This window comes from Lissotriton vulgaris, chromosome 8 (genome assembly GCF_964263255.1).
Source record: "Lissotriton vulgaris chromosome 8, aLisVul1.2, whole genome shotgun sequence".
Classification (NCBI taxonomy): domain Eukaryota; kingdom Metazoa; phylum Chordata; class Amphibia; order Caudata; family Salamandridae; genus Lissotriton; species Lissotriton vulgaris.
In genome coordinates, this window is record NC_141696.1 from 1,554,942,758 (window position 1) to 1,554,955,906 (window position 13,149).

Consider the following 13,149-nt stretch of genomic DNA (forward strand, 5'->3'; position numbering starts at 1 on the left):
CCCACCCTTGAGAACACTCCCAAGAGGACCCTTGCCACCACAGGTGCTGTAGTGGTCCTAAGGGGAATGGCTTCTGGGTACCTGGTGGCATGGTCCACCACCACCAGGGTACATCTATGCCCAGAACTGTCTGAGGATCCATGGGACCAACTATATCAATCCCAACCCTCTCAAGGGGAACCCCCTCCACTGGTAGTGGTATCAGAGGGGCCTTTGTGGAACTACCTGCCCTACCACTGGCATGAAAGGTGACACAGGAGCGACAAAACTCCTTGGTGTCTTCAAACATATGGGGCCAATGAAAGTGAGGGACAAGCCTGTCCCAAGTCTTGTTTTGGCCCAGATGATCTGCTAGGCGAATATCATGGGGTAGTGTTAATAGGAAGCCCCTGAACTTAAGAGGTAAAACCAACCTCCTGGCTGCACCAGGCTTGGAGTCTCTACTCTCGGAGTACAGGAGTCCATCATCCCAGTATATCTTATAGGTACCACTAGCATTCCCAGCAGCCTCAGCAGCAGCCTGCTGTCCGAGAGGGTTCAGAAGAAGGGCAGCTCAGCTGCTCCTGGCTCAGATCTGCCCTGGAAGGGCCCCCTGTCCTCAAGAACTCAAGCTGGTCAGGCTCAAGCTCATCTGAGACAGTTCCTTCTTCAGGACTACAATCATCTCCCTCAAGAGACTGATCTGTATTCTAAGTCAAGGGGAAGGCACTGCCTTAACCCTACTGCTCCTTTTCTTGGAAGGCACCTGGTCCATTTGTCCAGGGCCTGTTCAGTGTTAGACATTTTGGCCTGTGACCTAGTCACAGCAAACACATGTGCAGAGATACCTAACATGTGTGCATGGGTCCTGAGCTCCACTTCAGACCACGCTGAAGTCTCTAAATTATTGTCAAGCAAGCATTCAACAGAGAGGTCATTACTAACCACAACCTTCTTGAGGCCAGTCAACCCTCCCCAGGAGAAATTAACAACTGCCAGGGCAAGGTTGGTCCTGACATTGCTAGCATTGGTCACTTGGTAGAGTTCACCAAGTATGATCTGCCCAGGGGCCACAAGGTCTTGTGTCACCATTGTGACACCTGCCCCTGAGTCCCTGTATGCCAAAGCCTCATTTCCATTGATCAAAGGCTGCTGTCTGTACTTGCCCAAGTTACTGGGGCTCACAAAGGAGGACATATCCATTCCTCCATCACAGACCAGTACAGCCTGAGTTGGAACTCTGACTAGGCCAGAGTCCATCTCAGAACCCAGGGTTAACCCTACTACACCCTTATTCTGAGTACCACCACTTGGAGCTGAACTAGGAGGAACAGTTGCCTTAGGGGCAATGGTGGCTGGAGTTGGGCCTATTACAATCACTAGTCCAATGGGTATTCTGTTTACAGATGTTAAACCATGGTTTCTTCTGGCCTTTCTTCTTGGATGACTGGGATTCCCCCCAGATACAGATTTTTGGGGACCTTGAGAAGACTTCTGGTCTTTACCCTTTTCCCCACCCATATTAGAATCTTGCTTCTTCTGGTCACCACCTTGGTTCTGAACCTTCTGCTTCACGCTGGTTCTGACCCAATTGCCTGCCTTCTTTCCCAATTCTTGGAGAGAGGTCAGATCAGAGTCTACCAGGTGCTGATGCAACAGCTGATTTTGACAATTATTGAGGATCTGCTCCCTCATAATTAAGTTGTACAATTCTGTATAATAACACACCGTACTGCCAAATAACCAGCCATCCAGAGCCTTAATAGCACAATCAACAAAGTCTTTTGGGTGTCTATGAACTTTATCCTGTATTGTTCAGTGGTTTGGCCAAACCCTTCACTCTTCAGGACTGTATAATCCTCAGCATCCTCTTCTCTAACAGTGAGGAGCTTGTCTCTACCTTTGTCTGCAAAGGAGAACCACAAGATAGCTGTCCACTGCTCCTGGGGGACCTGTTATGCAACGTTTTAGGACCGGTATTGAAGTTTCCAGATTCATGCTCTTATATTGGTACAATTCACATTGCCCTAATATAGGCATAGAAATCATACCCATATTTAGACATAACCCATGCAGTCCAAATACAGGCATGGCTACTTCCACCAGTTCCAAAAAGCCACAACGATTTCTTGGAAAATCGGCTTAAGCTGCTAGGGAACCTCCCCTTGCTAGAATATTGATTTGTCCAAGAACTCATGGAGTTTTCAAAGAAATGCCATTCTGATAAAATAGCTTTAGACTTAAGGGTCAGTCAGTCAGTCAAAAATTAACTTTATTTGGTTTATCACAACCATAAAGTATACATATACAAATGTCAATTTAGTAGAAAAAGAATAAAATTCATTTTCTTAAAATATATTTTCCGATTCTTAAAAAGTAAAACATTATTTTCCAGACCCCATTTTTAGGTTGTTTCGACTTTTAAAAACAAAGCCTCTACTATGTTCATAAATTTTACCCCGCGACATATTAAAATGTTCGAACCCGCTCCCATCCAGCTGATAACAGCCTGCCTGCAGGTGCGGATCTGAAACATATTTAGGACTGGTTTCAACAAAGTTCTTCTCTCATCTTTTATTGACTTGCACGTACACAGTAGGTGACACAACGTTTCCGTATGGTACCCGCATAGTCTACATCTTGACCCCTGGTGTGTATCTTTCCATGACGGAATCAAGTCTTTGGAAGAGTGGTCGCCCAGTCTAAAAGCCATTAATTTCATTTTTAAAGATATCCGAAAGTGTGCCACGAGGTAAGGTTGCGGTTTTAATAGTTTACATGAATTTAATACAGTCCATGCGTGTCGACGTTTGGCCAAAGTCTTTTTGTCTTCTATCAGCGATAGAGCTTTTGCATTTAGTTTGCAAATCTTTTTAAAGGATGCCTCCTCCAGTTGGCTGTTCCAGATCTCATCTATTTTGAGGGTTTCTAAGGATGTGCGCAGATCGCCACCCCAGGAATTGGGTTCTTGTTGATCATATTGTTTTTGATTTCTAGCCAACATAGGTTATTTAGTGATCCTAATTCTGCTGATCTGAGTTTCCAGCACCATTTCGCTAACACCGCTTTCCTTTGATATGTTTGATTTTGCAAGCCAAATTCCAATCTTATTTGTGCTGGAGCTGATCCTTTGTAAAGGTTAAACACTGATTTATATATTTTTGTCTGGAGTGTGTTTAAAATGTCAATTTCTTTCCCGTGCCATATTTCTAGCCCATAGGAGAGAGATGGTAATACTTGGGCTGCCATTACTTTTAGGAGATGGTCATGTGACGGGCATTGCAATTTCTTTTGAAGTGTTCTGTAGGCAAAACTCAGTGACTGTGCTTTTGCAGCGATGTTTCTTTTTTGATGTAATAAGGACATATTTTTGCTTATTGTAACCCCCAAGTATTTATATGATGTTATTTCCTCAATATGTTTGTCCTTTGTATACCATTTGAATGATTGTCTACTTGAGCCCGCCAATCTCACCACTTTCGTTTTTTTGATGTTTAATTCCAGACCTTCACAGTGAAAGTACTCCGTTAATTTGGATATTATTCTTTGGAGACCTATCGGTGTTTGACTTAAAACCACAATGACTTCTGCATATTGTAAAAACTGGATGCATTTGTTGGCCAATTTTGGTGGGTGTCCATCCACGTTCTGCAGATGACTTTCTAAATCTGCCAAATATATGTTAAAAAGGCTTGGAGAGAGCACGCAGCCCTGTTTGAGGCCATTTCTTATTTTTAATTCTGCTGATATTCGTCTCCTATTTACCAAGCTTAACTTTTGCCCACGTTCCACTATATAAGGCTATTATAATGTCAATTAAAATCAGCGGAAGACCCCATGTTTCAAGTTTTTTCCATAGGCGGTGTCTTGGAACTCGGTCGAAGGCGGATTTCAGATCTATATACCAGGCTAGTAGTCCGGTCTTCTTTTTTCCTGCTCCTTCGATTAGCAGTGCCAGTGCTGAAAGATTAGTTGTGCAACCCGTGCCTTCCATGAAACCCGTTTGGAATTTTGGTACTATTTTGTTTTCATTTATCCATTGTCAGAGGTGAATCAATATACAAGATACGAAGAACTTTGCCCCTACATCAATTAGTGCTATCAATCTGTAATTCCCGGGTTCCGTTCTACACCCGTTTTTGTTTATTGGGTGGAAGATGTTACCCTGCCAGGACTGCGGTATTTTTTTTCTTTGTATAGATGATTAAATAGCGGCGTCAGGTAATTTGCCCAAAAATCGGGATCATATTTGAATAGGGCGTTTGGAATCCCATTGGGGCCTGCTGCTCCTTCCGCTTTCAGTTTTTTTTATCAAGGTGGTTGTTTGTTTAACTGTTGTCAGAAGAGTTAGTTCTTCTAGGTCTGTACTTTCATGCTGATAATTTTTTCTTTGTCCGGTTTCTGCTTCTTTCTGGTCCAAACTTTTTTTGAAGTCTTTATTTATTTCTTTATGGGGATGATTCCTGTAAATGTTATATAGGCTTTCAATATAATGAACCCATGTTGTTTCACTGATTCCAATGTTATACTGTCCACCCGTTCCTTTTGATAATTTATTAATTATATTCCAGAATTCACCACTATTTGGTAGTTTGCTTGTCCTTAGCAAATCTTCCCAGATTGTCTCCATGTGCGATCTTTTCGCTTTTCTGCATTCCTCTTTATATTCTTTTCTCATTTTCAGTATTTCATTATTGTCTACTTCTTTTCCCAACCTCTTGTCTGCAGCCTTTGTTCTTAGTTTTTTCGCGATTTCCCTTTTTTTGTCTCTTACTTTAGTGGTGTACCATGGCTCTTTGTTAGCTTCTTGTCCATATTTTACTGATGTTTTTACCGAGAATTTTCCTAGCACAAGTTTATGTAAGTTCTCCCATTTTCTTTCGAGCGATAGGTTTTCAATGGTCTCCATAGTTTAGACTTAAGGGGTTCTAGGGCCAACACCCATGGGAGCACCGGAGTACTCGAGTTACCTCAACCAGGGAAGCCGGGTGCATAGGTGTCTTTTGGTGTCGGGAATCGTCGTCGTTTTCAATGGCGATCTGCGGCAAAGTGCTGCTGCCGTCCAAGTGGAAAGTGTCCAGTGTGATCCAATCCTGGATCGAAGATGAGCAGAACCTGAAAGCAGAGGGGACAGAGTCTGGGTCACTTGCTAGTGACCAAGGGCACAATAGTCGAATGCCCACCGATGTCGGGTGATTTCAGGTAAAAGAGGTGAAGCTTGACTCTTCAGCCACTAGGACCAGGAGGCGTTAACGATGACCAGGATCTGGAATCAAGCTGTCCCACAAAGAATGTCGAGTACTGCGGTGTCTGTGCCTAGATTGGGCCCAACAAGCCTTGGCAACAGCAACCCATGCAGGAATCATAGAAATGCTTCGGTGTGGACCAGCAAGGTCCGAGGGACCTATCACACAGTGGGGAGTCAGGGCCCGTCTGGAGCAACCAGGGAAGCCCAAGGAAAATCAGAGTTGCCTTCATAGGGACCCACCAGTTGATGGACCAGGGATCGCAAAGGAGCCTCAAGCTGAAATGCAAGAAGCGTGCTCACTGAACACTCATAGAGTGTAGACCCACAATCTTGAATGCAAATCGTGCTCGGGGCTTAGGCTACAAGTTACCCAAAGCACAACTTCAAGAGATGTTGAGAAGTCAATGCACTTGCAAATGTCCACAGGGTCCAGGGGTTCCGGTTCAACATCACTCACGAGGGCTGGGGGTCTCAGCTTTGCTGAGGAATTACGTTTGTCTCTGAGAAGTCTGGAAATCCTCTTCCTGTGTTGCAAATACTTCAGAGTCCGGCGGGAGCTTCAGAAATGCAGACTGGCAAGATGCTTCATTGGTGCCTGCCAAGCAGGGGAGTCACTCCCTGACCCCAAGGGAGATTCTTCCATCCTCTAGTCTTTAGTAGAGCGTTGAAGTTCCATGTTTCAGTTTTAGAGTTTCATCCAGGTTTAATCTAAAGCCCTGTTACCAGGGGTTCCTTACTTATACCTAAGAAAGGGGTTGGACATACTCTGGTGACCCACCTATGGGAGGGTCTGGAAAGATGGGTGGCTACACCCATTTCCTTTGTCCAGTTTCACGCCAGAGCAGGGGCTGGTAAACCCTGCAACCGGTTTGAACTGGGCTATGCACAGGGACACCAATTGTGCCCCCAGTGCTGACTTCAAAGCACTCTCAGAGTAAACCCACCCAGCCCCAATACACTAAGGCCTGTCTGGGAGGTGGTTACACCTCCCTGTGACAGGAAACCTATTGTCCAGGCCTCCCCTGCCGGAGTTTCGTCCAGCAGCAGGAGGCCAGACTCGTGTCTGTGGCTGCAGCATCCATTTTATAATGCCAGGGCTCTTTTAAACTATTACAGGTAAGACCAGTGTGTACATGTCTCTCCCTCTAGAAGGGTGGGATTCTACCCCCACAAACAGGACTGGTGGGGGGGTAGGGTTCCAAAGTGGTTCACACAAAACCCAACATGTTTCCATGCAGCCATTCCAAAGTTAGCATTTACCGCGAGGTTAGAATGCACTTAAGAGTATATGGTCTGGCTGCATCACAGAACAGCCTCAGAGAATAGGCTCCGAACGCTGCAGAGGGGCCCAGCTCATGCATGGGCACCCTCTCACACAAAACCAAGCACCCTGTCTTCAGGCTTGATAAGGCCTGTCATAGGGGTGACTGATAGGGTTATATGTGCAGTGATTTAAGGTAGATATAGGTAACCTATATCTTAGTAAGAGGTGCATTCAACACCTTACCCAGGGTGCAGTAGTAGTCCTGTGGTGTCATTTTGGAAGGTTTCCCAGGGGTGGCATAATACATGCTGCAGCCCCTGATAGGCCTCTGTGGTACCTATGCCCTTAGTACCTAGTGTACCATATACTAGGGACTCACAAGGGTGCCCCAGTAACCAAACTGGTGTGTACCTAAAGTACATTGAATCAATTTAGAGAGGACACAGCTAGGCTGGGGTCCTGGATAGCAGGGCCCCAGCCAGACTACAGTCGAAAAATAGTGAAACACCAGCAAAAAGTGCGGGTAACCATAGTAAGCAGATCCTACTCACCTACACCAATGATACCCAATAATACTCAATCAACCCAATAATAGATCATAGGGAGGATAGTGGCGCCTTGTGGACAGCTGGGAAGAATAGGATGTGTATACAGTGATGTCATCTCGAAGAGGTAAATGTTAGTAAGCTGAGGCAGGGCAGCTTCAAATGGGAGGAGCTGGTCCAGATGGGAGGATAGAGAGATTAATACATCTACCAGTGCCGGGGTGGAGCTGCCATCATTTAGTATTCATTTGAGATTCAGGTTTTCAGGAAAGGGGGATGAGGAGGAGAAAGCCGAGGATTATGCAAAGCATAGGGACTTATATTTATGGCAAATAGGGGGAATGTCCCACAAATCAAGCTGGTGGTGGGAGGAGACAACTGCTACCTACATGGAGGAGCACCAAGGATATGTTGAAAGAGAAGAGAGCACCATCACCGGCTGCATTAGTAGTAGATACTATGGGTAGTAGATACTATTAGACAACAAGAGTGTGTGATTAGATGCACTAAATATTTTAGCAAGTGTTGCTGTGTCTGAAAATACCAACGCTGCTGGATGTGACCAGGCCTATTTTACCTGAGCTATTTGGGCAGAACCTTCTGTACCACTAGGAATGTAGAGCTCCATGGGAGCAAGTGTGGGCACAAACAAGGCACACATGGAAGGCTCCAATCCCTGTGCTGTAGTTCAGTTTGTGTCATGTGCATTTGTTTTTTCCTGCATGAGAGAAATGGGGGAGAAGGGAAGGACATTGCACAGCAAACACTCTCACAGCATTTCGTACCTGCCGAGTGCAAAGACGGTGAGGCCTATAGTGTAGTTTTTCCTCTCAAAATCCTTGTTCAGAATGTCTCTGTTGTACATTCCAGTCCAGATCACAGGAGCCAGCCAGGGAGTGACTGTCATCACCTCTGTCCTTCTGAAAGACAAAAGGGACAGCTGTTAGCATGGTCTGCAGATCAAACGCTGCCCTTGTCAGGTACAGAACCTCCTGATAGAACATATACATATATATTATTGATCTAACTCCCAAATCTGGATACCCTCACACATTTCAAGCCCACGCTTGCCTCTCTATTGTGGGGGGCGCAATTTACAATCCATCCCACACACGTCATCAATGCGCAGTTTGCATTTTTCTATTTGACATTATATCCACTGTGTGCCTTAATAAGATTAACGTGTGTGTACATATGAACACATTAATGGAATGTAACCACTGAGAAACTGAAGTGTTATAAACGTGTGCACTAATATTCAGTTTATCACGAAGACATGTATCCTGTGTTCACGTTTCCATTTACACTTTAAGTCACAGTTAAATTTATTCTGAGAGTCATATTTCAGAATGTAATAATGTATGCTTTTACTCACTCTTATATTTGTTCTTGAGTTGCATGTGCACAAGTATACTCTATTATTACTGCAAATGTACAACATGAGGATCGAGAAATCTGGTCCCTTGAGGGGTGGGAAGAGATACGACTGTGGCTTAAGCTTCTGTTTGACTGGTGTTCACACTGTTAGAAGTTACAGCAGATTCCCTTAGAATTTGAGGGGTGCAGACCTCTCCGCTTCCTTTATTCTCGCAAGTGTGAATCTTCATGTTAAACACTTATTCCAATTCTGAAATACTACTACTGGAGTCTTCACTATTCTGACACCTTCAGGTTTTGGCCGCCATAAGTGTGGCAGGGTATGCTCAGACGTGAGTCCCTTGCTCACTTTGCCACTGGATTCAAGCAAGCCGGGCTGAAGACGGCTGGAATGCCAGAAACCGGTCCTCGGAAGCTTGTTTCCGGTCCAGGGAAGACATGGCTTGGCAGTTTGGGCTGGACTGTTCCCATGAGGCACAGGGTCAGACTGATTTGCATATAGCTTTGTCTGAACTGGGGTGGCAGAGTGGGCTAAAGAACGGTGATGGATTAAACCCAGATCTTTTGACTGGGTGTGAGTGTTTGATTGATTCAGATGCTCCGTCCATCACCACCCCCTTTTGTACCGCTTTTGGCCGCCCTAAGTGTGGCAGGGTATGCTCAGACGTGAGTCCCTTGCTCACTTTGCCACTGGATTCAAGCAAGCCGGGCTGAAGACGGCTGGAATGCCAGAAACCGGTCCTCGGAAGCTTGTTTCCGGTCCAGGGAAGACATGGCTTGGCAGTTCGGGCTGGACTGTTCCCATGAGGCACAGGGTCAGACTGATTTGCATATAGCCATGTCTGAACTGGGGTGGCAGAGTGGGCTAAAGAACGCTGATGGATTAAACCCAGATCTTTTGACTGGGTGTGAGTGTTTGATTGATTCAGATGCTCCGTTCATCAGCACCCCCTTTTGTACCGCTATAATGGACCCAGCAGATGTGGGAGAAGATCATACTGTAGGAGAACAGGCATAGGCTGGCATGGAGCCTGCCTTCTCGGTACCATAGTTTAAAAACCTGCATGATTTTCATAGCTCAGTCCCTCACCCAACCCACTCTCCAAATGCATTGCAATTACTACATACTCTGGGTTAGTGTTTTTTGGGGGCTCTCGTGACCTTTTTTTGGGAGGATTACAGTGTTTGCAGCCATAAAGTGGCTTTTCCCTCCCTTTGCCCTGCGTGTCACAGACGCTGCCCATCACATTTTCTTCCTACAAAAAGAAGTGTAACATAGTATTTTGGCTGTTTAGTTGGGAGTCAGAAAACCTATAAAGATGCAAAGAAGAGACTTTTCTGCTTCACCATGACATCACTTCATCTATCTAGAGCAGGTCAGACTGTGACCAGCAGAAGATGTCTCATTGCAAAGGAAGACCTTGGTCATGTGCACCTTTTCAGCGCTGAAACAAAGGAATTGTAGACTGTGTTTTTGAAAAAATCAAGAAGAGGGGATATTTTTACACGGGGAAATGTAAAATAGTGTGATTGTTTGGTTAAACAGAATGTCCAGCTACAATTGGGAGTGCTGGAATGAATGGGGATGCAGTTATTTTACTTCTGTGCTTTAACATTAAAATAAATGTTTCAATTGGCTGCATACGCTCAGTGGGGGAGTCATATTTGTTGTTAAGTATTGGCAGGGATTGGCATTCGATTGGCATTCGATTTCATTCTGTGATATGCCGAGTGTGATGCAAGCTGTTGCCATCGAAGAAGACGCCTTCATGGCGTGAACCCTTGGGTTAAGGCTTCAAGGCACAGAGTAAGAAGTAGAGGAGGCAGTGAGTGTGAGCATTTGTTGCTGATAAGGGAAGTGATTGATTACAGAATCGGTCTGTGACACAAGAAATGTCACACAAGGCGAGGGGGTGTATTTGCCATTTACTTTTTTGTGGCTGGCCTTCCTACAAACCATGATAAATGTGTTGCATGTTGAAACGGATTGGCTGCAAGATTTTCATTAGCGGTTGTATTGGGCTCTAATGTGATGAAAGTGACAGTGACTCGGCGTGGTTGGGTTTTCTGAGGATAATCCCCAGCGACAGGACAAGCACCATGAGGGGCTTGTTGTTGGAGAGAAAACAAAATCTTTAAAAGACATCAGCTCAAAAACCCCTACTATGGAAAGACAGACTCACTAGAATGAATGAATGAAATGAAATGAGATTTCTAAAGCGCATGGCTGCCCAAGAGCGTCCCAGCGCTGACTGAAAATCCAATAACAGCTCAAGTCAGACGGAGACCAAGAGAGAGTCAAGGGAACAGCCACGTCTTCAGGGATTTACGAAAGGATAGAAGGTTAGGTTGGGCACGAAGGTCCAGTGGAAGCGCATTCCACATCTTGGAAGCCTGATAAGAGAACCGCCGACCACCGGAGCATGTTTTCTTAATCCTAGGTATTTGAGTGAGGTGAACATTAGAGGATCTGAGAGTTCTGTTTGTTATATACGGCAACACGAGATCTTTAAGGACGGGAGGGGCATTTCCATGGAGGATTCTGTGAGTTAAGCACATGGCCTTAAACTGCACCCTTTGCTCCACCGGAAGCCAGTGGAGTGCTCTGATCGCTGGTTTAGCAGAGCAACGATTTTTTGTGCCTGTGAGGATCCGGGCATCCGCGTTTTGCACCACCTGTATCCTGGCGGTGACTTTTTTGAGTGAACCAAGGTATAAGGCATTGCCGTAATCAAGTCTCGACAGTATCAGACCCTGTAAGAGTAGTTTTTTTGACTGGAAAGGAAGCAAGGGGAGGATCTTACGGATGGAGCGTAATAGACCGAAGCATGTTCCCCCTGTTTTTCTGGCCTGGGTGTAGAGAGTTAAATTATGATCCAGCCAGATCCCCAAACTTTTGATGTCAGTTTTGGGGATTGGGGGGGGCATGCTTGCTCAATACCATGTGCATAAACCTCCTCCCATGATTCCAGCATCTACCACTCAAAACAGTTTGGGGCCGATTCACAGAACTAACTTAAGACAAAATCCTAAACTTACTACTTTTGGTATTCACAGAAGGCATTTAGAAATAGTAAAGTTAGGTTTTTGTCTTAAGTTTGACTTAAGACAAACTTAAGACAGATTTAAGAGAACTTAAGACAAACTTAAGACAGACTTAAGACAAACTTAAGACAAAATCCTAACTTAAGTCATACTTTGGTAAGGAAAAAAGCACTGGCAAAGCCAACAGCATGGCTCATTATAGCTGAGACGTATTGGCTTTATCAATGCTTGTTTCACCCTGTCTCAGCTCTTCCGTTATGCACTTGCTTCCGTGTTTCCCTTGTCTATTTGTTCCCACAGGCAGTGTTCCAATATGGTAACAGAAAAGTGGGAAACCCAATATACCCTTGGAGGCTTGGGCAGAACAACTAATGATATCTAAATATACCTACAAGGGATTTTGTTCAGTACACGCAGTTGAGTTATTCCAGACAATTACTTGTTGGTCAAGCCCCAAATGGTGGCTAACTATTAGTTTATCTAGGCATCTTTGCATTTATTTGGGATATGAAAAATCTATGATAGATAGTTTCACAACACGGGAATGTATTTTTCAAACTATAAACACATTTAATGTGAACAAATCAGGGGGGTACATAAGGTTATAACAAAACACCATGATAGAGGGTATTGACTATTATACAGAAAAATAAACCTTCAAATCATAAGTGTAAACATCTATTCCAAATAATACAACAAATAGGAAATTAATCTGTAATCAGCAGAAAATAATTCCTAAACGCGAAAGGTGCGAGGGAATTAGATGAGCTTCTTGATGTTTCGGTCTTTCTTGGCAAATTTATCTGTTAGACCATCTTCAGGACAAAGAGTAGGAAGTTTACAATAGTCCCTTATGTCTGGTCAAAGACTTAGTTTATACCACAGGAGTCTCAACTTTAACACAATTCCAGGTCACAGACACCGGAAGGGCCTTATGAATAGGCTAGAGCAGATATACACACGATTATTAAAAAAGGGCGCCGTTCCGGTATAATTATTATGGGCGCCACTTGCATTGATTTATATAAAAAAAATGACAGGCACAATCCTCGTGGGAATAATAATGGCACTGCTTTTTGGGTTCGGGGTCTCTAGTTTCCTTCGTGACTCCATATGCATACATGTCTGCTGACCAGGAATACAGGAACATGTGCCATTTGGCTGAACTCCCAGATTGCTACGATATCTGCCAAGACGGAGTCCAAAATAAGCATGCAAGCTCACTGTACACACGAGCATAGTCCAAAACACATAATGGCATAACAAACAAGCATCCCTCCAATGCTAGAACTATTGGATTTGGCAATGTGTTTTAGCCTTGATTTAGACCGCACCCCTAAGTGGATAGGCCACACGCCTTTAAAAGTTTCCCACGCCCCCTTTAGAGCACCCCAGTTGTTTTTTCCCAATTAAAAGCGCTGGTCACAATGGAATTTCATTACTCCTTAATCTCTTTGGCAATCCTGAATTACAGTATGAGGTCCCTGTGCCTCCTCTTACAACTTTCTGCAAGCCTATAAAAATCCTCCCCCACTGTTCCCTTTTTGCGCGCCTCCTAGGTGGGGAGGCGCGGTTTGTCTGCTCCAGAGCATCCACCATACCAGGGCCAACTTTAGCACTGGTGGCGCCTGGTGTGAAAATAATTTTTGGGTTGCCACACACCTCATGACCACCTCCTCGGATTCTCTCAC

The 13,149-nt window shown here is 44.7% G+C and overlaps 1 protein-coding gene across 2 annotated transcripts in view; it reads right to left on the bottom strand.

Annotated features, from left to right (window-relative positions):
- Positions 1 to 13,149, bottom strand: part of LOC147700380 (histo-blood group ABO system transferase-like) — a 233,815-nt gene that overhangs the window by 46,253 nt on the left and 174,413 nt on the right. For both annotated transcript variants that reach the window (XM_086935744.1, XM_086935743.1), the window contains exon 7: positions 7,822 to 7,956. In XM_086935744.1, coding sequence (XP_086791870.1) covers positions 7,822 to 7,956 — 135 coding nt within the window. The remainder of the gene's footprint in view (positions 1 to 7,821; positions 7,957 to 13,149) is intronic.